Source organism: Artibeus jamaicensis, unplaced genomic scaffold, assembly GCF_021234435.1.
Source record: "Artibeus jamaicensis isolate MK-2021 breed Jamaican fruit bat unplaced genomic scaffold, CSHL_Jam_final contig_525, whole genome shotgun sequence".
Lineage (NCBI taxonomy): Eukaryota > Metazoa > Chordata > Mammalia > Chiroptera > Phyllostomidae > Artibeus > Artibeus jamaicensis.
The window spans coordinates 16,188,875-16,214,712 of NW_026521874.1; the positions used below are offsets into that span (position 1 = coordinate 16,188,875).

General features: G+C 43.3%; 2 protein-coding genes across 7 annotated transcripts in view; one reads left to right on the forward strand and one right to left on the reverse strand.

Moving 5' to 3' along the window:
• ASCC2 (activating signal cointegrator 1 complex subunit 2) overlaps nt 1–1,937 on the reverse strand; it is a 37,187-nt gene extending 35,250 nt beyond the window's left edge. For 5 of the 6 annotated variants that reach the window (XM_037153303.2, XM_037153301.2, XM_037153300.2 and 2 more), the window contains exon 1: nt 1,843–1,937. The gene's annotated coding sequence lies outside the window, so the exon portion shown is untranslated. The remainder of the gene's footprint in view (nt 1–1,842) is intronic. The other variant, XM_037153304.2, reaches the window with a different exon arrangement.
• LOC128628085 (testis-expressed protein 30-like) lies at nt 1,038–25,156 on the forward strand. Its single transcript, XM_053669849.1, has 4 exons — nt 1,038–1,100; nt 1,801–2,019; nt 2,062–2,135; nt 24,573–25,156. The coding sequence occupies exons 1-4, from the start codon at nt 1,038–1,040 to the stop codon at nt 25,000–25,002; spliced, it is 786 nt and encodes a 261-aa protein (XP_053525824.1). The 3' UTR covers nt 25,003–25,156.
• The last annotated feature ends 682 nt before the right edge of the window (nt 25,157–25,838 follow it).

The following is a 25,838-nucleotide window of genomic DNA, read 5'->3' on the forward strand; positions in this document are numbered from 1 at the left end:
GCCAGTACCTGTAAGGGCAGTTCAGACCCAAGCTAGTGTGGTAGTTGAAAGACAGCTTTACAGTTCAATAGCCTGGGTTCAAATACTGGTTCTACTTTCCTTTATCTATGTTGAGACCTTGAGGTAGTTCCTTAACCTCTCTAAACTTTGACTTCCTCATCTGTAAAATTGGGATGATAATAGTACATAATCCCTCATGGCTGATATAAGAAGTAATCTCACATCAACACTTAGTTGAACACTACGTGTTCAACACAGGACCTGGTACATAATAAGCACTCAATAAAGTTTACTTGTTATTGTTCAAATCCCAACAATAGGCAGAGTTTCCACATTTACTCGGCAAACACTGAATACCTTCTGGGTCCTGGACAAGTAAATGACTATCATTTGGTATGATTAGAGCTATAACAGGAAATTTCCAAAACAAGCATAGCAGAGAAAGGGAGACTGTCACAGAGAAAATGACCTATAACATGGTTGTTGAAGGATAGTAGAAGAAGATGAGAAAAAAAGGGCCTTCCAAGCAAAGAGCAAGCATGAGCAAAGCTCAGAGCCTGTGGCTTTGAAGAAAGAGGAAGACATTAGTATAGCTGAAGATACAAGGTCAGGGAGTAGATGACAGAAGTAGAGAGATGTTGGATAGAAAAGATGGGGCCAGTTTTTTTGAAAAGCCTTGAATGCTATGCTACAGATTTTGGCCTTTCACCTGAAGGCAGTGAGGAGCCATTTAAGTAGAAGAGAGTCACTACAGGAAGAGAAGACAATAACCTGGTGGCAAGAAGACCTCGTAGGAACCATTGGAGAGCAAAGACTATGTTAAGCACCTCACTTATCCACTCAAATATTTCTGAGCACCTCTTATCCAGGCACGGAAGCCCAGAGAACACTAGAGTACGTAAATAACAGACCTGGTCCTGCCCTCCATAGAACTTACAGTTTTAAGGGAAAGACAGCTCTGAATCAAATGGCCACACAACAAGTAAAACTCAACACCATGATGTACCATATGTTATTTTGGTAAGGCCCATGGAGCTATGACAGAGAGAACTGACTTGACAAAGGAAGACTGTCAAGGAAGATATGAGTTTTCATCCAAGGTATGGGCAGACATTAACCAGACAAAGAATATAAACTTTAAGCTCCAAAAGGATAAGGATAATGATCATGACAATGTCTGTGCCCACCACTGCAACCCCAGTGACATGCAGGACAACAGAGCCAAAAATTCGGAAAAGGCTTTCTTTAGAAAGGGAGCTGAGTGCAATTATCAACTACAATAAGGCCTGTGCACATCCCCAGGGCTACTGCTGCCTCAGTTTCTCTGGCTGTTAATACCTTTCTGGTCTCCATATTACCCTACTCAGAGACTACCAGACTGTCCTCTCTAAAGTATTCACTCCTCCAGTTACCGTCATATCTTTAATTATCTTGGGCATTTATTTTTCATTGACTGACTCCTCCCACTAGTTTGTACACTCCACGAGGGCAGGAGACTAGCCTGTCTTGTTCCATTTGTATCCCAGTGCCTGGCACGAAGGAGAAATTAGATACTAGTAATTGTTGTACTAATGGATGAACCCCGAGGAAACTGAACAATTCACGGTCCTCTAACCTCGGGATGAGAATGCGGGGACCGTGATTTGTTCAGGTCACTCTGGGGCTGAGCCTCGAACCCAAAACTTCTGGCCTCTTATGGGTATGGGGGAGACTCAGACCCCTAGGGCAGCATAGCTTTGGCCCCGTTGTGGAGGCGGAGAGTCCCAAGGCTGTCTGAGGCTCAGCCGCGGCCTCGCCCAGGCTCGGTGCCCGGCATCCGACAGGGCCCAGCCACACACTCACCTCGGCGGCTCTACTACAGGGGATGTGCCGCGGCAGCAGCCACCGCGGTCCACGGTGACAGCTTCCAAAAAGCACTTCCGGGGTCAAACAGCGATTCCGCCGGCACTGACAGGAAGCCTCGGCCTGGCCCCCCCCACCTCGCCCCTGGCCGCCCGCCCGTCCGCCAACTGCCGCCTGGTAGCCGGGCCACACCCCTACCCCTAAGACTCCGCCCCCCAGGGAACCCGCCTGGCTGTAACCACGCCCCTGTCCCCTTCTGTCTCCCTACATGCTTTCAGCAGAGTGGGTGCAAGGTAAGTCGAGAACAGGTTGTGATTCGGTCTCTTGGAAAATCCAAGTATAATACTCGGCTTCTCCCACCTCCTTCCTAACCTTCTCAACCATAGTTTTACCAGTTTAATCCTGAAGAATGTTAACAAGTCAAAAGTATAAACATGATACTGAGCAAGAGAAAGCAGATGAGGTAGTACAGATTTATAGGAAGTTCTAGAGCAGGAAAAGCTAGTGAGTAGTGATGGGATAAGGATGACGGTTACCTCTGGGGCTGGTGAATGGCGGTGGAAACACAAGTCGGGAGAGTCCCTGTCCTCATCTTGGGGTAGTAACATAGATGTGTCTCATTGGAAAAGTCATCAAATTAAATGCGTTTTTTTTTCTGTATGTATGCAATACAAAATGATTTTTTAAAAATCAGGGAGGCTATGTATATAACTGTCTTAAGAACAGAATGATTTTTTTCCACAGACTCTTTCAAGTGGCGTAGCCTGGCTGTGAATCAGAATCACCACAGAAAGCTAGTTAAAAATACACATCTCTGGCTTCATCTCAGTGCCTGGCACACAGTAAGGATTTAAAAGCCACCACCATCATTATCACGAGGGTGTTATGGAAACCCTTAATAGGGCACACAAACCTAGCCCTGGGGGGTCATGAAATATTATTCAGTGCCCTCCTAGTGCCAGGGCCTGCTGTCTGTACTAGGGCTACAAGGAATGACAAGCACAAAGCCTCAAGGAGCTTAAAAGGCAAGAAAACCAATAGCTATGAGGCAATGAGAAAAATGCACGATGCTGAGGAATCAGGGGAGGTGGGCTCTGAATCAGAAATGAAGTTGGATCCTGTATGAGTTATGCATTGCTGCCTAACAGATTACCACAGACTTTGTGGCTTATGACAATGCACATCTATTAATTCACATTTTCTGTGGGTCAGGAATCTAGGCATGGCTTAGCTAGCTGCTCTGCATCAGGGTGCCCCACAAGGCTGCAAACTGAGGTATCACCCAGGGCTAGAGTCTCATCTGAGGGCTCATTTGGCAAACATCTTCTTCCAAGCTCATGTGGCTGATAGACAAATTCAGTTCTTCAGTGTTATTTGACGGAGGGCCTCCATTCCTAGCTGGATTTTGGCCAAAGGCTGCCCTCAGCTTTTTGCATGGGCTTCTATATGGCAGCCTGCCTCGTCAAAGCATGCCAGCTGAGTAGACAATAGGGAGAGTCTGCTAATGAGACAGAAGTCACAATCTCATGTATCCTAATCATGAAAGTGGGATCATCTCACCATGTTTTATTTGTTATAAGCAAATCACAGGTCTTGCCCACATTGTGCAGAGGGGACTCACACAAGGCCATGAATTCTAGGTGGTGGCAGTCTCTGGGGGACATCTGAGTATCTGCCTGCCACAGGTACTTAGAGAATGCTCACTGACCCCCGTACTTCAACAGAGGAAGTAGGGGTACAGAGGGATATGGCCCAATCATGATAGTAGTGACTACATTTGTCAGGCCTTTCCTCCATTCTAGGGACTGGAAAAAATATTTTAGATGTATTATCTCCTTGATCCTGTACAAGCTTTATAGAGGTATAAACTATTAGTATGCCATTCTGTAGTGAGGTTTAGGGACTAGACTGGGTCACAGGGCTTGTGAGTAAGTAGTGTGGGGATTTGAACCCAGCTCTGTCTGGCTCCAGAGCTTGGTCTTATAACTTACATGCCAAGCGTCTGCCCATTCTCCATGAGGCAGATTAGGGAGTCCTCAAGTGCAGGAAGAATTCTTGAGCCAGATGCTGTAAGCTGTCCCAGAACAGTGACTACTTCCCATTACTGCTGTTGGTTTTTTTTTTTAAAGAAACCTGATCATCCAATGATATGGAAGGGACAGAAAAGCACCAGAAACTCTAACTCACTCCCTCTCTCCCTTTTTCTCTGGCACTATACACATTGGGTGTGCAGAAAATATAATCTGCATCTTAGTGATTGGTTGGAAGGAAATCATGTGTAGCAGCCATTGGTATAGAGAAAAGTTAAAATAGGACCCTGACAAAAATGTATGGATCAGCTTTGTTTTTCCCTATGGGTATTAATATCACTGAGGTTTTGGAACTAAATAACATGACTGCCAAAAAAAAACAAAACATCTACCTTCTTCAGACATGTCTCAGTTTCCTCGCCTGATAAAAGGGATCATCAATACCTGCTTCATCATTATTAGGAGGCTTAATGAGAGAGCATAGACAATGCCATGCCTGTAGTAGGTGCTCAAGAAATTTTGGTGGAGAGGAGGAAGGAAGGAAGAAAGAAGGAAACCAAGGGAGGAAGGAAAGAAGGAAACCAAAGAAGGAAGAAGGGAGAGAGGAAGGGGACTTCCTGTTAGTTGTAGTATGAACTCATATCTCTTTAATTTTTTTTTTTGCCTGAAGAGATTAATAAGCAATGTGAACTTCCAAAAGAAGCATCATTGTCTGAGCTAACATATGTCCAACTGGAATTAAATTAAAAAGTCACTTTAATAGGAGAAGCTTTAAACCATACATTAGTCACAAGTATGGAGGGATTTCTGGGCCTCTATTCTCTACATTAAAAGAAAAACAACAACTAACTTACTTAAAGAGCAAATACAGGTGTGTTGGTAAAGGAGGCAAGTGTCTGTGGTGCTTATAACCAATCAAGTCTAGGGACAATTAGGGAGAAAAACTGTCAATAGTTGGAGTTAGGAAATCTGCCTAGGAATATGTGGGCCTGAGTCCTGCCTGGCCCAGATGCTGTGAGTCACCTAAAATGAATCTGTACTACCTTTGTTTTTAAATCCTCCAGGAAGTGTGTGTGCATGGGGCAGCCGTTGGTTTCTCCACTAATGGCAACTTGATTACTCCTCAGAGTAATCCTACTTCCAGTCCACTTGGAGTAGGATTGACCCCTTAACCAGAGTTGAGGCATATGCAATTGTATTAGTTATCTACTCCCGTGCAACAAATTACCCCCAAACTCAGTGGCTTAAAACAGTGCCACGCGCATAGTAGGTGCTCAAGAAATTTTAGAAAAGAGGAAGGGAAGGAGGGAGCAGAAGAGGAAGAATACTCTCCATCAGTTGGAGGGTTAACTCTTATATTTCTTTCATCTGTTTTTTCTCTCCTTTGCCTGAAGAGATTAATGAGGAATGTGACCTTCTAAAGGAGACACCCTTGTCTGAGCTAACATATGTCCAACTGAAACTAAATTAAAAAGCCACTATGTGGCTTCCATTAATCATTTATTATCACACATGGTTTCTGTGGGTTAGGAATGAAAAGAAAAAACCAGTTGTTGAAGGATGAGACTTTAGCTTTGTCCTATTGCACTGTTACGTGTGCTCTTTGGCTGCAGGCTTCCCTTATTTCTGGGGAAGTCTTGCATGCTGGGTGCACTGGCTCAGACAGTGGCCTCACCACCTCTGGCTCCTTAGAGCCACAAAGACGAACAGCAGTTTTCTCCACGCACTGGGATCGAGGGCCTTCTGCTGTTGTTTTCCATGGTGGATTTTTGTGTTTTCTGTCTTAATAATGTATTATTGGAGAAAAACTGCATATTTTAAAGTAAAAAAATGGGGGGCTGCTTGAATATCCTCATAACATGGCCCCTGGCTTCAGAGAGAGGAATCCAAGAGATCAAAGCAAAAGCAGCAATGCCTCCACGACTAGCTTTGGTTTCACGTGGGAGGGCACTGTACAGGACCATGAATATCAGGAGACAAGGTCATTGGGGTCCATCTTGGAAGCTGGCTACCTCATCAATCTAAGATGAGCCTTGCCAATTGGCATACTCCAAACCGTCAGCCACAGTAACTGGCTCAAAAATAGATACATGATTTGAAATTACCCAACAATAGCTAATTCCAGGATCTCTAGTACTAGGAATGAACTAAGCTTGGGTATTGAACAAAGCCTGCCAGAGATCATTACCTGGAACCTGAGAATGAAGGGAAAAAAAAAGGAGGACTTCCAGCCAAGATGGGGGCATAAGTAGACATACTGTGCCTCCTCGCACAACCAAAAGAAGGACAACAATGATTTAAAAACAAAAAACAAACAGAAAATTGAACTGTATGGAAGTTCAACAACTAAGGAGTTAAAGAAGAAACACTCATCCAGACCGGTAGGAGGGGCCGAGATGGGCAGCCGGGCATAGAGGACTCACAGCAAGGCTGTGGCTGGAGGACTGGGGCAGGCAAGGCTGCAGCTGGCGGACTTGGCGAGACAGCAACTGGCGGAGCAGGCTGTCCCACATTCACATGCAGATAAACCAGGAGGAACAGCTGGGGAGCGAGGCGGACCACACAACCCAAGGCCCCAGCGCAGAGAAATAATGCCTCAAACCTCTGATTGAAAACACAGGTGGGCATTGAGGCAGCAGTGGGAGAAACTTCCAGCTTCACAGGAGAGTTTGTTGGAGAGACCCACAGGGTGTTAGAACATACACAAGCCCGCCCACTGGGGCATCTGCCCTAGAAAGGCCCAATTTGATTGTGGGAAGTGGCAGAGGGGACTGAAAACTGGCAGAGAGCAGAGCAAGTGCCACTGTTCCAACTCGAACCCCTCCTTCATATACAGTGTCACAACCCAGTGACGTGGATTACCCCATCCTGGTGAATACCTAAAGCTCTGCCCCTTAATATGTAACAGGTGCGTCAAGACAAAAAAATGGCCCAAAGGAAAGAACAGATCAAAGCTCCAGAAAAAATATAACTAAGCGACGAAGAGACAGCCAGCCTATCAGATGCACAGTTCAAAACACTGGCCATCAGGATGCTCACAGAATTGGTTGAATTTGGTCGCAGATTAGATGAACAAATGAAGGCTATGCTAAGTGAAATAAAGGAAAATGTACAGGGAACCAACAGTGATGGGAAGGGAACTGGGACTTAAATCAATGGTGTGAACCAGAAGGAAGAAAGAATCATTCAACCAGAAAAGAATGAAGAAACAAGAATTCAAAGAAATGAGGAGAGGCTTAGGAACCTCCAGGACATCTTTAAATGTTCCAACATCTGAATTATAGGGGTACCAGAAGAAGAAGAGGAAGAGCAACAAATTGAAAACTTATTTGAATAAATAATGAAGGAGAACTTCCCCAGTCTGGCAAAGGAAATAGACTTCCAGAAAATCCAGGAAGCTCAGAGAGTCCCAAAGAAGTTAGACCCAAGGAGGAACACACCAAGGCACATCATAATTACATTAGCCAAGATTAAAATGAAAGAGGATCCTAGAAGCAGCAAGAAATAAGGAGACAGTCACTTACAAAGGAGTTCCCATCAGACTGTCAGCTGATTTCTCAAAAGAGACCTTACAGGCAAGAAGGGGTTGGGAAAAGCTATTCCAAGTCACGAAAGTCAAGGACCTACATCCAAGATTGCTCTATGTAGCAAAGCTTTCATTCAGAATGGAAGGGCAGATAAAGTTCTTGTCAGATAAGGTTCAGTTCAAGGAGTTCATCATCACCAAGCACTTATTACGCAAAATGCTAAAGGGATTTATCTAAGAAAAAGAAGGTAAAAAATATGAACAGTAAAATGACAGCAAACACAGTTAATAACAACCAAACCTAAAACAAAAACAAACTAAGCAAACAACTAGAACTGGAACAGAACCACAGAAGAGCACATGGAGGGTTATCAACAGGGGAGTGGGAGGGGGAGAGGGGGGAAAGGTACACAGAATAAGTAGCATAAATGGTAGAAAATAGACAAGGGGAGGTTAAGAATAGTATAGGGCCCTGGCTGGTGTGGCTCAGTGGATTGAGTGCTGGCCTTTAAACCAAAATGTCACTGGTTCTATTCCTGGTCAGGGCTGCAGGCTGACTGATGTATCTCTCACATATCAATATTTCTCTCTCTCTCTCTTTCTCCCTCCCTTCCCCTCTCTCTATAAATATTAATATAGAGAGAGGGGAAGGGAGGGAGAAAGAGAGAAACATCAGTGTGCAGTTGCCTCTCATGTGCCCCCTGCTGGGGACCTGGCCTGCAACCCAGGCATGTGCCCTGACTGGGAATCGAACTGGTAACCCTTTGGTTTGTAGCCTGTGCTCAATCCACTGAGCTACACCAGCCAAAGCCAAATAAATAAAATCTTAAAAAAAATAGTATAGGAAATGTAGAAGCCAAAGAACTTACATGTATTACCCATGGACATGAACTAAAGAGGGAGAATGTGGGTGGTGGGGGGGGTGTAGGGAAGAGGAGAATAAAGGGGGGTAAATGGGACAACCGTAATAGCATAATCATTAAAATATCTTTAAAAAGGAAAAGGAAAAGAGAGCTAAGAAAAGAAATGAGAAGCAGGGGAGAATGAAAGAGAGTATGACATCATTTGATCCCTGGGTCTAGGTGCACTGGAATCCAGAGATGCCTAGACTTTTCTCATTTTGTCTAAGCCATTTTGAGCTGAACTTCTATGTGCTGAGTCCTTCTAGTGCCTAGCTGACTAGAAACCACTGGAACAAGAGGGATAAGTTTGCTGACTGTTCACGCTGGCATTACAAGTCACTACATAGTGATGACAAGAAGTCAGTTTATGGATTGACCAAATTATGCCTTGGGTATCCAACAACTGCCATCCTTTAGCTAGACCAAGTGTGTTCAAGAGAGATATATGGTGAAGCACATAGATTGGTAGTAGAGTCTGGAAACCTGGGCATTAGTTCCAGTTATACCTCCTATTTACTGGCCAACCTTGGACAATCACCTTAGTTTTTCTGAGTCTCCATTTCCTTCTCTGCATAATGGGAATAGTAATACTTGTTCAACCTACTATGTCCACTCAGTGAACATTTACTAAGGACTTACTATGTGTTAAGTACTGTCAATAAAGCAACAAAATACATAGTTCTAGCCTTCAAAGTTTTGTCAGAAATATGAATAAAATATGAATTACAACATGGTTTGAGATAGATGTATATGGTGTGATAGACATATAGGTATTTAGAGGTCATAAGGGAGATAGCATCTCAGGTGGTGGGATCTGCATGGACTTTCTGAAGAGGATGCTATTTAGTCTGAGTTTTCAGGAAACAATGGGAACTGACAGGTTGGAAGAGCATCACAGGCAAAGAGCACAGCCTGGAAAAGACCTAAAGGTGTCAAAGAGGATAGACAATTTCAGAACTTGTACATAGACTTGTATAGCTTAAGTCTTGGGCTTTGAGGCTATCTTGAGGAGAGGCCAGATTATGAAGCTTCATGGACCAGGTTAAGGACTTTGGACTTCCTCCTGTTGATGGTGGGGAAGGCCCTGGAAGGTCTGAATAGAACCGAGGAATTTTAGAAAGGTATTTTATAAAGACAACTCCAGTAGGCATAGGGATGGAGAGGATGAATGGTAGCAGGAACAGAGGTAGGTCTGTGCTTCAATAATCTATTGCTACATGACAAATTACCCCCCAAATTAGTGGCTTACAAAGATACTATACTATTTCTCATGATTCTGTGAATTGGCTAGGCTTAGTTCTGCTCCAAGGGGTGTCAGCTAGAGTTATCATTAGATTACATTCAATTGGGTGTTCAACTGAGGCTAGAACAGCCAGGGCAACTTCACTGATATGTCTCACTTCTGAGCTGGGGTAGCTGGAATAGCAGGTGGCTGGCTCGACCTCTTACCACATGGTCCCTCATCCTTCAGTAGTCCAGTGCACTGGTTCTCAAGCAAAAATGATTTTCTCCCACAGGGAACATATGGCAATGTCTAGAGACACTTTTGGTTGTCAGAACTAGAGCATTTAGTGGGTAGAGACCAGCAATGCTGTTAAACATCCTATAACACACCGGAGAGCCCACCAGCACAAGGAATCATCTGGCCCAAGATGTCAATAGTGCCAAGGCTGAGAAACCTTGGTCTTAGCCCAAGCTTCTGTACATGGTGGGCAGGCCCCGTGAGGGTAAAAGTAAAAGCTGTCAGATCTTTTGAGGCCGTAGGATCCAGGACTCAAGACAACATCACATCCTTCACATTCTATTGGTTGAAGCAAGTTACAAGTCCAGCTCTGATTCAAGAGGAGGGGAATTAACTCCCTCATTCATGGTCGACCACTAATCTACTTTCTATCTCTACAGATTTTTGGTGGCCACTTTACAGGCAGTCTACCATAGCCAGGAAGACTATGTAGTGAGGGGACTTATGTGAGGGGTGATAGTGATTTGAACTCAGGCAGAAGCAAAGTATCTTTCTGAGAAAATGAAATAACAGCACTGAAATATCTTTGCAAAGTGTTGAATACAAATACTAATTTCATAATCCACACTGTCCCCGGCCAGGAAATGCTGTCTCTAGCAGCTTTCTGTTAAGCCTGGCTTTCTCTCAATAGGTCTCTGCTCTGTGTCTGTCCAATCCCACTGCCCTCTGTCAAGTTCATCAAAGCTTCTGCTGACTCACGAAGAATCTAGAGAATGATTACTGCAGTGAAAAATCTCAAATCATCCGCCAGGGTCCCTAATAACAAAACATCTGCTTGTCATTCTTCCTTACCCCTCTGGGTTTCAGTGAGAAAACAGCATTAACTGATGATAATGAGAACTTAACAACTAAGTTCCCCGGCTTCCAAGAAGGGAGGCTTAATTTGAAGGCAGCTAATTATCCACTCATTATAATTTACAATGAGTGGTTAGTTGTCTTGCCTGCTGTCACTGGTGTGTGCACAATTGTTGGAAAGATGAAAAAAATTTCTAAGTTAACACATCTTAGAAAGCATAGGGCAGAGAATCCTCCATGTCAGAGAAAGAATCTTCTCGACCATGTGGTCCAAACCTCTCATTTTACAGATGACGAAACTGAGTCCCAGAGAAGAGATAGAACTTGCCTAGAGTCACCCAGCAGCTGGGAGGTGGCAGAATGGGCACTGGAACTGAAGTCTTTGTGCTGGCTCCAGCCTGAAACCCCGCCCAGAAGATGAAAGGGTAGGTCTGTCTGCCCCATGCAGCTAAGAGACTATACTCAGACCACCCATGAAAGTGGCAATTGGCATGTCCAAGCCTCCTGATAATCATCAGTGTGGGATGGTGGAGCCACAGAACCAGGAGGTGGAATAATTCCTCAAGGGCTGGGACACAGCTTAAACCGCAGAGGGGGTTGGGGCAGGACGATTGCTTCACCTCGATATTGAACATTTTTATTTGGTAGCATTATGTACTTTTCATGCAGGATCAGAGAGGAGGGATTTTCAAAAGGCACCTCCAGCTATTCTGGTGATAGAAGAGCTTGATACTTGATGTTTTTAACCATTAAAATATTCTGGTTTGCAATGAAGTGGAATAGTGCCAGTTCTTTAGCTTTTCTTCAGAGAGCATAGGAAGAAGCTACTGGAAGAGATGTCTTGACCATCATGAAAAGAGGGGAACCTAGCCTTCCTATGTTTCTAGTTCTTTACTGCCTGGGCCACATAGTACCCAGAGGAATCCAGAATGCAGCTTCTCTAATTTCTTTTAATTAATTAATTAATTTTGGACAGAGGGGAAGGGAGGGAGGGAGAGAGGGATAAAGACATCGATGCAGGAGAGAAATATGGATCAGTTGTCTCATACATGCTCCTACCAGGGACTGAACCAGCAACCTAAGCATACACCCTGACTGGGAATCAAACCAGTGACCTTTCACTTTGCGAGACAATGCCCAACCAACTGAGCCAAACCAGTCAGGGCTGACTTTCTAATTTCTTTTTTTTTAGATTTATTTATTTATTTTTAGCCCTGGCTGGCATAGCTCAGTGGATTGAGCACAGGCCTGTGAACCACACGATTGCGGTTCGATTCCCAGTCAGGGCACATACCTGGGTTGCAGGTCAGTTCCAGCAGGCGATGCACGAGAGGCAACCATACATTGATATTTCTCTCCTTCTCTCCTTCCCCTGTAAAAGATGAATAAATAAAATTTAAAAAAAGATTTATTTATTTTTTATCTTTAGAGGGGAAGGGAAGGAGAGAGAGAGAGAGAAATATCAATGCATGGTTGCCTCTCGCACATCCCCTGCTGGGAACTGGCTTGCAACCCAGGCATGTGCTCCGACTGGGAATCGAACCGCCATCCTTTGGTTCGCAGGCCTGCACTCAATGTACTGAGCTATACCAGCCAGGGCTGACTTTCTAATTTCTTAAGTGCCCTGGCCCGCTTCACACTTCAGGGCACTAGACCGTGGTGCTTCCTCTGTCTGAAGTGCTCCCATGCTCCCCTTATCAAGGTAAAACCTCTTCTTCATCTCTTCTTTCTCCAGGTTATTGTCATTCCCCTGATATACTCAGTCTTAGCTAGCTCCCTGCACTTCCCTGTGTAGCACTGATCACAGCTCATCATCTTCTTCTTTGCATGTGATTAATCAATGGCTACCTCCTTCATTAGACTATGAGTTCTGACTAGTTGGGGACCTCATATGTTTTGTTCACCAACCTTATTGCCAGTTCTTAGCTTGGTACTTGGCACCTAATAGGGTGTAATAAATATTTGCTGAAGGAATGGTTGAATCAAAGTGCCAACATTATCTAGACACCCTCTTACAATTGCAAGTAAGGAAACCATCAGAAATAGGCAATGACTTGCCCAGGGTTATATGTAGGCACCTAATAGCTCCTGCTAATTAATTATTCACATCCTTAAAATACCTTAGCACCTAGGACAGGGTCATTTCAATGCAAAGCTAAAGGATTCTATTGTTTTTCATTCCTTGGACAATTGTAGTCCCTCTTCTTAACAAAAGGCCCCCCATGAAGCAGAAACTCTAAACCTTGGTCCATTAAGTGGCTCCCAGGATCTATGCACCCCCTGAATTGTACACACATATATTGGGGAGCATTTTTCAGTGGAGAGGCTGCAAGGCTTTCATCGGATCCTCAAAAGATGACCAAAATGCTAAGCACCATTCACACTAGATCTCTGCTGAATCTCTTCTTTCCTTTTAGCTAGAAAAGCCACTCTATGGCCCAAGAATCTTTGGTAACAGACACAATGCTCAGTGTGAGGCTGTTGGTCAGCAGTGGTCAGGCCTAAGTGGCTAACACATGGGATCAGAGAGAAATGTTTTTTCAGTTTCAGTTGGTTAGGGTTATCAGAGAAAGCTTCCTGGAATAGGTGCCAATTAAGCTGTCTGCAATGAACTGTGAAAGTTAGTGAGGCTGGAGTGATGTGGGGAGGGAGATAGGGTTCTGAATTCCCTTCTGGAAGCCCCAATGTCCCCATCAACTCCTTGTGCCCCAAACGAGGGCTTATTTAAACTGTTTATATCAGGGTCGTTTTGGTCCAGACGCCAGCCTGGCTGTAGAGGTTTTTTTTTCCACTCTCCCTTTAGAAGGCAATGTGGGCTGTTTTGTGATGCCAGCGGCCCTTTGTCCCCTCTGTTGAATTATTCATCCTGTGAGATGAATTATTAATTTCTAATTTTGTATAGCAAATGCCAGGCAAACAGGTAGAAATGGAGCTGGTATTCTGGGCATGGAGCCACAGGCCTCCCCAGGTCCCCTGAAGCACAGGCCATCAGGGCCAAGAAATTATGCAAGAATCTGCAAGGGGCTCACCCTGGAATGCATTTAATTGAGGGTGAAGTTGGCCCAAGTGCCCCTGAAATGACTGGGCTCCATTCTCCTCCAGCTCTCAGGCCCCTTCCTCTCCTGGCACTCCTGGCTGGCTCCAGTGCTGGGCCGCATTGCATGTCCAGAGTGGGTTCAGCCGCATTCATCAGAGGGACTTGAGTTTGATTCAGAGCCTAGACTCCTGGGGCCCCCGGGTTAGTTAAGCAGGGTTTCTCAACCTCAGCACAACTGACATTTTGGCCAAGATAATTCTTTGCTGGGGGCAATTCTATGCGCATAGGATGTTGAACAGCATTCCTAGCTTCTACCTACCACATACCAGTAGCACAAGGTCTCTAGACATTGTCACGTGTCCCCATGGGACAAAACTGCTCTCACTTGACAGCCAGTAGGTTAGTTCTTTTACTTCTTTGAGTCTTTTTTCTCCTCATCTGTGAAGTGGGGATCAGAGTAGTAATTACCAGGGTGAGACGATGATCAAATGAGATCACATATGTACAGTCTCAGCTTGTTGGGAGTGTCTCTACCCTCGGCCTTCTGTTACATGAACTGATGTTTCTCTTTTATGCCTAAGTCCGGGTCTCAGTTAGGATTGTGTTGAGCGGCAGGTAACAGAAGATGCACCTTAATCTGACTTGGGCAATGAAGGGGAGCGATTGGTTCACATAACTGGAGACCCAGAAGTAGGTTGAGCTTTAGGTTTTGTTGATTCAATAACTCACCCATGTCCTCATCCTCAGGGACCAGTTCTTTCTGTCTTTTTGCTCTACTGTATACAGTGGGGGCTTCACTGAGATTGGTTCACTTCAGGGTCCTAGGATGACTCCTGCAGCAATTGATACCATGAACCTCCTTATTCACTTCAATGCCAAAAAGAACATATCTTTTCCTACAGTATAAACCATAGTCCTGAAAGTCAGCCTGGCTGGGCCACTTGGGTCACTCCGAAGTCACCATCTACATCTCGTGGGGCGGATGTGTCAGTTGGTTTAAGTCCTCCAAGTCCCACCCTGTCAATTTGGGATGGAATCAGCTCTCCCAGTGTATGGCTATGTAACCACCCAAATGAAGGTCTCAGCACCAACAGGATCCACTGACTATTCCTGCACCAATCACTTTAGCTGGAGGGGGAGAACAGACTGGTTGACTGGATGAAACTGGGACTTGACCTACCCTTGGAATTGAAAACATGAGGAGGTGGGCAGGTCAGCCTCACCCAACCACAAGGATTGACAGTGGTGGTGATAGGGGCCTTGGCTTCCCCATCCCAAAATAGAGATGCTGCTACCAGAAAAGGTGGAATGGATTTTGGGCAGGCAAGAATATGAGTTGTCCATTGAATGAGGTCAAGAGATTGCCATGACTTGGGGTAGGGACATGTTAGTATACCTGTAGAATGAATCAAACATCTGCGTGTAGCACTTCAGGTCCTCTTGGGCTCACCTTTTATTCCACCAGTGATATATGCTCTGAGGTGCAACCTGACAATGACTCACCTCTCTCACTTTATGACACCAGGGCAGGGCGCCTGTCAGGCTCAATATTTATACCATGTGCAACCTGGAAGTGCAAGATGTTAATACCCCATGAGGCAATGGGAATAGAAGCTGATGACTAAATGCTTCCCCATTTATTCCTCCTAGTGGATGCTTCCAAGACATACTTTTCAAGGCATCTTGGGAGATCCTGAGGAATTGAGCCCCCAGTCACCCATACAAGGGCCCCTCATGGCCCATCCTTATTCTGGTTCTTTCTCCTTGCCGGTTCTTCACTCCTGCTTCCTAGGGTCACTTCCTAGATAAACTATCAATACAGCAGCCTTTATCTCAGGCCCTGCTTTTGGGGGAACCCTGGATAGGTCATAGATTTTAGCTAGTCTGAGATTTAGATGTAAGTCTTCATACTTTTTAGACAACATGTGAAAATTTTTAACAAGTAAGTTTTGTGCCTTTAAATTTTCCTCCTGCCTGCCGATGAGGGGTGTTCTCAACCAGTTCCAAAGACACCATATTTCACAGTCTTGAAAGTCAAGACTCTTGAAACCCAGTGAGCCTCGGGCCTTTCCCAGCAGGAGGCAGCAGCCTGCCAGCTGCTGAGCCCTGGGTGGGCACGCGGGCAGGCGGGCAGGCAGCAGGAGCGTCCCAAGATGAACCGCTACCTGGGGAAGCTGTCAGGAGCTAACTGCAGACCTTGAGAACCTTATCAAGATATCACCAGCCAAACCGGGAAGGCTGCCCCGACTCCAGCCGAACCCCTGTGATTCTAACTGATGTGTCAGGAAACCAACATGTTCCCAACTCCACTCAGGCATCAAGTGCTTGCTTGGGGTGACCTGCCAGTGTTCAGGCACAAAGCAGCCTTTGCAGAGATAGTGAGAAGAGACTGGAGAATGGACTGTCTCCCTTTCCGTAGTGGCCTTGTCTCTCTCCCACTGGCTACAGACGTATGTTATGATGTGTCTCTGCTTCCTGCACCCTTGGGCTCAGTTTTCTCTACTAGTGCCCACTGACAATCCCTGACACTGTTCAGATGAATGCCTCCTTTTCTCAACTCTCTGGCCGCTGCCCATCCACCTACTGTGCCCCCCTCCTGGTAGGGCCCTCAGCCACCTCTCCTGGGCTCAAGCCTTGCTTGTGGATGCCAATGAAGCCAGCAGCCCAATACATTTGCCTTTTGACAATCCTCTACCTCCCTAACAGAAAACCACAGCGGTGCCCTAAGGCCACAGAGGAAGTCCAGTTTATACATATGTGGCTATATCAGCTAGTGGTCAGGCACACCAGAAGAATTGGGGGCAGGACTGCTTGGTTACTGAATAGCCCTAATCTGACTGTGACACTCCTCGGCTTCATATTTTTCAATGGCACCCCCATGGTAGTTCAAGGGCCTGTGTGGGGTATTACAGCCTCTCAACCTTGTCTCCTCTTGTGCCACACCTCCTACCACTGAGCCTTCTATAACTCCCTGACCATCCCCCGCTCCCTCCAGCTACCATGCCTATGCCCCGACTGGTCCCACTGCATAGGATGTACTTCCTACTCTTGTTCCCTTATTACCTGAATTTGAATCATTTTTCAGCTCTCAGCTGACACCTCCTCCAGGAAGCCTTTCGTACATTTCCAAACTAAGTGAGGTTCCTCCTGTAAGCTCCCAAATTACCTAAAATAAACCTGAGCCCAAAGCCTGGTACCTACATTTATTTATGTGTTTGTCTCCCACAGCAGGTAGTAAATTCCTAGACATTCGGGAATTTTATACCTAGTTTACCATCATTCACTTAGGGCCAAGCACTGAGCCTGACACAGAGAAGGTACTCAGTAGGTGTTTGTTGAATAAAAGTTAGACTTCCAAGTGTCTAATAATTTGAGCTCAGGATTTATTCAGAGAAAATAGAATCTTAGGTTTTATGTAATAACTAAAAGTAGAAAAATAATTTGTGCGTTCATATGGGTATTAATATTATCAACTTATGTTCATTATCAAATATATTTCTATAGATAAATATTTTAAAACTCAAATAGCCACAAATTTTGAAAAATACTGTTAAAAACAGAACGAAAGTAAATAGGCAATAACTTAACAACATAGACATTGTACATTTTCCTCCAGTCCCTTGCCTTTGGGCAAGGTGAACTGAGTTCCCCAGTTACAGTGTGTGCTATTTCTACCCTTGCACTTAACATCACAGTATCAACATTTTTTTCATGTTGGAATCATGGCCTTTGGAAGTAAAAGGAAATTTAGACATAGTCCCATCCTCTTGCTTCATTTTCAGAGGCGTTGAGACCAGAGTGGCAGCTGGCTCAAAGTCACCCAACGAAATGACAACTCTGGTTTCTTAACTTCCTGGCATGTGATGTCATATTCCTGTCCCACGACCTCTGAGATTTTTCTGAGACACTTGCCCCTCTTTGGCATCTGAACAGGAAAACACTTTGAAATGAGGATTCTGAAGCACACATGGACCTTAGTGGGACTTGCTACAATCACTTTTGAGAGTTTAATGACATAAAATTTTTCACTTTTCTGGAACTCTCACCACTACTGGTAGGAGGGTGAATTAAATTTGTGCAACCATTGTGAAAAAGTGTCTCCCAAAGCTGTATGTCCACCTACCCCGACCAGAAATTCATCTCTCACCTATTGCTTTCATCAGAAATGAGCACTTAGGTGCACCAAACGACATGCACGAGACTGTTCATAGCAACCTTATTCATGATAGCCAAAAACTAGATTAATTTAAATGTCCATCCACAGTAGAATAGAGAAATATTTGTGGTCTATTGATACCATAAACTACGACACAATAATGAAAAACAATGACTCTCAACTACATGTTGAATCATGGATAAATCTCATGGATTTAAGTGAAATAAGCCAGCTATAAAAGAGAATATGCTGTATGATTCTATTTATGTCCAAGTTCAATATAGGACAAACTAATTGATGGTGACAAAAAGTGGTTATGTGGGGGTGAGTGTTGACTTACAGGGGGCATGAGGAAGCCTTTGGGGCTGATAACATTTTATATCTCAATAGAGGTGTTGGTTACATGGGTGTTTACACACATAAAACTTTATCAGGCTGGGCACTTAAGATTTACATACTTTATGTGTAACATAAAATTTTACAAATATATTATGTTCCCCAAATTGGTGTAGTCTGAGTGAGGCCTGTAGTCCTCTCGATTGCATTGTGTCATTAGTTTCCTGGTTTTGAGAATGTGCTGTAGTTAGTTACAGGAGGTGTCACCACTGGAGAATCGGTGGGGGTGGGGGGAGGGCAAAACCTCACTGCACTATTTTTCAAACTTTATGTGAGTGTAGTTATTTCAAAATATCAAGTTTTTTAAAAAAATTGCATGGTCTCTATTCTTCATTACAAAATCAGACAATTTAAAGCTATTACTTTTTCAATCGCACTTGTCCCTACCTTCAACCAAATTTATGAATCAAATAAATTTATTGTCTTTTCTAAGTGGTTTTAGGCCCTCCTTTCCTTTCTTCTTTCCCCTCCCTCCCTTCTTTTCTTCCTTCTCTGCTTCCTTCCTTTCTTCCTTCCTTTCCCCTTTCCTTTCCTTACCTTACTCTGTTGAATATCAGTGAATCTAACCCATTTCTCTTTCCTGCCCCACTCTGGGTCACCCCACTTAAGTGAATGCCTGCTCTGACAGGGCATCTGCACTTGATCTTGAATCCAAGATCTGAGAAACCTAGAATTCTTCATTTCACCCCCCTCCCTGTACCAACCCCTGGTGACCTAAGGCCAGGCCTCTAATTTGTAAGTCTGGGCTTACCTGTTTGGGAAATGGGTTGAATAATAGATGCCTCCCTCACCAGGGTGTTGAACTTTAATTACTGTTTGCAACATTGCTTGAGATGTTCAGATGAAAGGCAGTTTTAAAAGTCCATGTTATTGGCATTAGTAATAAAGCTGAGGAATTTGTTTATGAGTTTGTGAGGTTGTCAGAAATGGGAAAAGGGGGGGGGAGGTTGATTTTATGTGGAAAACCTTGCCCAAAAACCAGCCACAGATCCTAGTTGGTATAAATAGCAAGAACATGTTGTACCTCAAACAACTTTGCAAATTTCACATTCTTCCATGCCCCTGAAGAGATAGAACCCGCACTTCCAAAACTGAAAACAAGGAGTTACCTGGGGTTGTAGGGCAGGAAATTCTGGAACTAATTTTGCCTGAAACCATTCTCAGTTCTCCTTGCAATTTACAAGAAAAATGCAGTTAAAGTCCAGGGTTCTTCATTTTTACCGTCAATACTTTGCTTTTTCTTTTTGCATTTGATCATATTTCTATCAACAGAGCAGCTAACAAGGACTTTTAGAAAGCTACCATTTTTTGGGTGAGTACTTAATAAGAGGAGTTTAGGAAAGAGTAAAAGGCTTAAACTTAGCTCATGCCCTTAAAATGTTTACCATTGAGCCAGAAGATAAACAGGAGTGAGTAGCCTATATTTAGAATTTATTTCATGGTGCCCTGTTATTAATAATAACTGCCCATTTTGGAGTGTCCATGGCCCTTTGAAATGCATTACTTCATTCGAGCCACTGACAGTTCTGGGATTACAAGGTCTGGTTTGAGGATGAGGAACCTATGACAGAAATGACTTTCCTAAGGCCACACAACCTACAAGTGATAGTGTTGGGACTTAAACTCAGTCTTGGGAATTGGACTGGTCAGAGCAATGATTTTCAATTGGTGTGCTGCAAGAATTTTTAAAACATTCACTAACTGTATCAGGGGCACTGATCTCTTTTCCCCTAGATTGTCAAATAAAAAAATGATAGCAATAGCCAATTGGTGTGAAGGAATCAAAATGATCCCTATTTTTTGTCATATTGGCAAAAAATATAATATATATATATTTTTTAAATATTTCATTTATGTATTTTCAGACAGAGGGGAAGGGAGGGAGAAAGGGCGGGAGAGAAATCGATGTGTGTTTGCCTCCCATGCGTCCCCCACTGGGGAACTGGCCCACAACCCAGTCAGGCATGTGCCCTGACTGGGAATCGAACTGGTGACCTTTCGCTTCACAGTCTGGTGCTCAATCCACTGAGCCACACCAGCTGGGGTGATATATATATATATATATATATATATATATATATATATTTTTTGGTGTGCTGCAGAATTTTAGTAATTAGTTTATGTATGCCATGAGATAAAAAAGGTTGAAAAATCTCTGGTCTGGAAGAATTTTCTGGAAGATTCTAGCGTTCTTTCCACTGTACTGCCACTCCTGGTAGCTACTCAAGGAGAGACCTGACCTTTTGACACAGGTTCAAGGCCAGCCTGCACCAAAGATCAATGCCACATAGCATCTAATCAGAGGGGAGGACAAAGGTGTGTCTTGGACTCAGAAGCTCTGGTTTTGTTCCTGGCTGTTAATCATTATGTGGATCGAGACAAGTGACTTGACTTTGCTGAGCCTCAGTTTCCTCACCTATTAAATGGAGATATAATAACACTGTTTTCTTCTTCAGTGGGTTCTATTAAAAGAGACAATCTATGGAGAGCACTTAGCCGAGTGCCTCATACACACACACACACACACACACACACACACACACACACTGGCTTTACTAAAGATTACCAGGTTGAGACCTTAGTACACAAACAAATGGTAAATGTACCTTCACCCCTGAAAAGAACCATCTTGGCCAAGAACTCAAATGAATTAAAAAAAAAAGACTTTTCTTTTGAGATAATTGTAGATTTACATGCAACCAAGAGAAATTCCCTATATTCTTCACCTATTTCCCCCTCCCCATGAGATGACTTTAATACAATGTCACAACCAGAAAATTGACTTTGATACAGTTCACCTACTTTATTGGTATTGCACAGGTTTACATGCATTCATTTATATGTACATGTTCTTTTTTAAAAATCTATTTCATTGATTATGCTATTACAGTTGTCCCATTTCCCCCCTTCATTGCCCTCCACCCTGCACACCCCTCCCTCCACTTCCCCCACTTTAGTTCATGTCCATGTGTCCTAAGTTCTTTAGCTTCTACATTTCCCACACTACTCTTGCCCTCCTTCTATCTATTTTCTACCTACCGTCTATGCTACTTATTCTCTGTACCTTCTCCCCCTCTCTCCTCCTCCCACTCCCCTGTGGGTAACCCTCCATGTGATCTTCATTTCTGTGGTTCTGTTCCTGTTCTAGTTGTTTGCTTAGTTTGCTTTTGTTTTAGGTGTGGTTGTTAGTAACTGTGAGTTTGTTGTCTTTTCATTGTTCATATTTTTTATCTTCTTTTTCTTAGGTAAGTCCCTTTAACATTTCATATAATAAGGACTTGGTGACGATGAATTCCTTTAACTTGACCTTATCTGAGAAGCACTTTATTTGCCCTTCCATTCTAATAAAAGCTTTGCTGGATAGAGCAATCTTGGATGTAGGTCCTTGTCTTTCATGAGTTGGAATCCTTCTTTCCAGCCCCTTCTTGCCTGTAAGGTCTCTTTTGAGAAATCAGCTGACAGTCTTCTATGGGCACTCCTTTGTAGGTGACTGTCCCCTTATCTCTCGCTGCTTCTAGAATTCTCTCCTTCATTTTAATCTTGGCTAATATAATGATGATGTGCCTCGGTGTGTTCTTCCCTGGGTCCAACTTCTTTGTGACTCTCTGAGCTTCCTGGACTTCCTGGAAGTCTATTTCCTTTGCCAGATTGGGGAAGTTCTTCTCTATTATTTGTTCAAATAAGTTTTCCACTTGTTGCTGTTCTTCTTCCCCTTCTGGTACTTCTATAATTTGGATGTTGGAATGTTTAAAGATGTCCTGGAGATTTCTAATCCTCTCCTCATTTTTTTGAATTCTTGTTTCTTTATTCTTTTCTGTTTAGTTGTTTCTTTCTTCCTTCTGGTGCACTCCATTGATTTGAGACCCAGTTTTCTTTCCATCACTATTGGTTCCCTGTGCATTTTCCTTCATTTCACTTAGTGTAGCCTTCATTTTTAATCTAATTTGTGACCAAACCAACCAATTCTATGAGCATCCTGATGACCAGTGTTTTGAACTGGGCATCTGATAGGTTGGCTACCTCTTGGTCCCTTAAAAGTATTGGCTCTTTAAAAAAAAAAAAGTATTGGCTCTGGGGCTTTGATTTGTTCTTTTGTTTGAGCCATAATTTTTTGGTCTGTTTGGTTGCTCCTGTTACGTATGATGGATGGAGCCTTAGGTGTTTACCAGGGCGGGGACCCAGTGGCTGGGTTGTGACGCTCTATGTGGTGGCAGGGTCAGAGAGGGACAATGGTGCTTGCTCTGCTCTCTCTTGGATATCAGTCCCCTCTGTCACTTCCCACAAGCAAATTGGGCCCTTCTGGTGCTGGTTCCCGGGTGGATGGGGTTGTGTACATTCTAGGACCCTGGGGGTCTTCTCCAAGGAACTCTCTGTGAGCCTGGGAGTCTCTCCCGGCACCTCAACCCCTGCAAGTTTTTTCAATCAGTGCTTTTAGGCTTTATTTCCCTGGGGCCCTGAGTTGCTTGGTCTGTCTCACTGCCTGTTTTTTGCTTGGTTTATCTGTTCGTGTGTTCGGGGCCAGCCAGCTGCCTTGCGTGCCTCACTGGGTGAGGGGCACCATTTCCTCCCCGTACAGGGTGTGCCAATCACCGCTTTCTCCTGCCTCTACCCCTCTCAGCCGGCTGCCAACTCTGCCCCACCCCTCTTACCGGTCTGGATGAATGGTTTGTTCTCGTTGGACTTTGATACAGTTCAATTTTCTGTCTGTTCTGGTTGTGTTTTTCTTTCTAAATCTTTGTTGTCCTTAAATTTGGTTGTGCGAGGAGGAACAGTATTTCCACCAACGCCTCCATCTTGGCCGGAAGTCCTAAGCATATGTTTACTTCTGTGCGTTCCTTTGTTTGACCACTGCCACAGTCAAGATATAGACTGGCTGCATTTTAAGGATCCCTATTGTAATCCTTTTATAATCACATCCTTCTCCCTTCCTTTTCATTTCCCTAATCCCTGACAACCATTAATCTCTTCTCCATCTCTATAATTTTGTCATTTCAAAAATATTACACATATATACACAATGTATGTAGCGTCTTGAGGTTGGCTTTTTCATTCAGCATAATTCCCTTGAGATCCCATGGAGCTGTTTCAGGTATCAATAGTTTCTTTTTATTGCTGCAAAGTATTGCATGGTATGGATGTGCCAGTTTGTTTTATATTTGCCCATTGAGGGATATCTGGTTTGTTTCCAGTTTGGTGCTATTATAAATAAACCTATGAACAATCATGAGGAGGTTTTTGTCTGATCATATTTTCATTTTTTCTGGAATAAATATCTAGGAGTACAATCACTGGATGTTGGTAAGTGTGTGCTTAGTTTTGTTAAGACAGTACCATACCTTTTTCCAGAATGATCCTGCTATTTTATGTACCCACCAACAATGTGTAAGCAATCCAGTTTCTCTACATCCTCACCAGCATTTGGTGTTATCACTATTTTAGTCATTCTGATAGGTATGTAGTTAGATCTCATTGCCATTTCGATTTGCATTTCTTTAATGATTAGTGATGCAGAATATATTTTCATATGCTTATATCCATCTGTGAACTCCCTTCAGTGAAATGTCTGTTCATGTTTTTTGCTGATTTTCTAGTTGGGTTGTTTGATTTTTAGCAGTGAGTTTGGGAGTTCACCATAAGTGTAGTTTACAAATATTTCTCATAGCCTGTGGCTTGTCTTTTCATCTTTTCACGGGGTCTTTCACAGAGCATGTGTTTTCGCTTTGATGTGATTCAATTTCTGAACTTTTCCTTTCATGGGTTATGCTTTGTTGTCAGGTCTAAAACCTTTTGCCCTTGCCCTAGATCTCAAAGATTTCCTTCTTCTTTTGAAAAGTTTTATATTTTACATTTAAATCCTTCATCTATTTTGAGTTAATTTTTGTATATTGATGTATGGTTCAGGTTGGTGTTTTGGATTGGGGTTGGGTTTTCTTTTCTGCCTGTGAATGTCCAATTGCTCCAGGACCATTTGTTTAAAAGTCTTTCTTCTATTGAATTGCTTTTACACCTTTGTCAAAAATCAATTGGGCGTATTTGTGTGGATCTATTTCTGGGCCAAGATCCCAAAGCAATTTTGACTCAAATATTGAACTTGGGTGAAGAAAACACAAGAAATCAATCCATATGAAGACTTAATGAAGACTAACATGTGAAGCATTTATCAAACAATCTAATGTTCTATGTAATTAAGTATAAAAGTATAAGAAATGGACTGGGAGTACCCTGATGATTCAAACATATACTCGGGAAGTGGTCTAAAGCAGCAGAGTGTATTGAAACAGGTCTTGCTTTTTCTTTTGAGAGAAGTTTGCTGCCTGAACGGATTAAGGGCGGGTAGGTGCTACCCGCCACTTCCCCTTCTCGGAGTTACCTCAAGACCTCAGGAGAATACAAACTTGCAGGTGTTTTCCTTGGAGGTCGTTCAATGGGCTCAAGAGCAGCTGCTTCTGTAATGTGTCATATTGAACCAGATGACACTGATGATTTTGTCCGTGGTCTCATTTGTATTTCTTATCCATTACACCATCCAAAGCAGCAGCATAAACTTAGAGATGAAAACCTGTTTCGTATAAAAGAACCTGTATTATTTGTGTCAGGCTCAGCAGATGAAATGTGTGAAAAGAACTTGCTGGAGAAAGTTGCACAGAAAATGCAAGCTCCTAATAAAATCTGCTGGATTGAGAAGGCAAATCATTCTATGGCAGTGAAAGGACGGTCAACAAATGACATTTTCAAAGAGATAAATACACAAATTTTGTTTTGGATCCAGGAAATCACTGAAATGGACAAGAAATAATTGTCTTTAGTCCAGAGACATATTACTTTGAATACGACTACAGTTAATTTGATAGCGCATGGCATAACTCAGCATTTTGAGGTATATTTTCAACTAATTTAATGTCTTTTAATGTTACCCCATTTTTAAAACATGTTTTAATTGTGAAATTAATGTCTTTTACAAAATGTATTTTGAAAGCATAGTTCCGTAAAGATGATGCCCAAATTTTGAAGTTAAGTTTGAAAAAAATTAAACATTTGAATTTTGTTACAGTGGGAAAAAAAAAAAAAAAAAAGAAAGAAACAGGTCTTGACTTTGGGGCCAGGGACACCCGCAATTGGACTTTGATTTTTCATTTATCACCTGAGAGACATTGGGCAGGTAAGTGAGTTCACTTCCTGGAGCCTCACCTCCATTGTTCAGTGGAGACTATATTACCTGCCTCACAGGATTAGTTTGTGGACTAATGAGATGAGGCCCTGAAAAATGGCTAACAGTGAACTTGGTTCACAGTAGCTGTGTCAGGGACAGATGTAAGAGATGGTTTGGGGGTTTTACCTCAAATTTTTTTATCAGACCTCTCCCAAGCATCCAAAGCAAACATCTTCTGTAAGTAAAAAGTGTGTTTGCTATGCAAATATGCCTTACAAATGCAGCTTTGAAATGTTTCCTAGTCCCTCACTTTCAGCCGAGCTGCTGCTCTTAATTTATTTATTATTTACTTTTAGAGAGAGGGGAAAGAAGGGAGGAAGAGAAGGAGAGAAACATCAATGTGTGAGAGAAACATCTTATCCATTGCCTGGTTGCCTCTCGCATACCTCCAACTGGGGACCTACCTGGTGTGCAACCCAGGC

Bases quoted from the DNA above. Each gene is read 5' to 3' on its own strand.
- LOC128628085 (XM_053669849.1), top strand. From the start codon at position 1,038: ATGACAGAGAGAACTGACTTGACAAAGGAAGACTGTCAAGGAAGATAT. The intron at 1,101-1,800 runs GTATGGGCAGAC...GGCCTCGCCCAG, and splicing joins GATATGAGTTTTCATCCAAG to GCTCGGTGCCCGGCATCCGA. The intron at 2,136-24,572 runs GTAAGTCGAGAA...CCCTTCTCGGAG, and splicing joins TTCAGCAGAGTGGGTGCAAG to TTACCTCAAGACCTCAGGAG.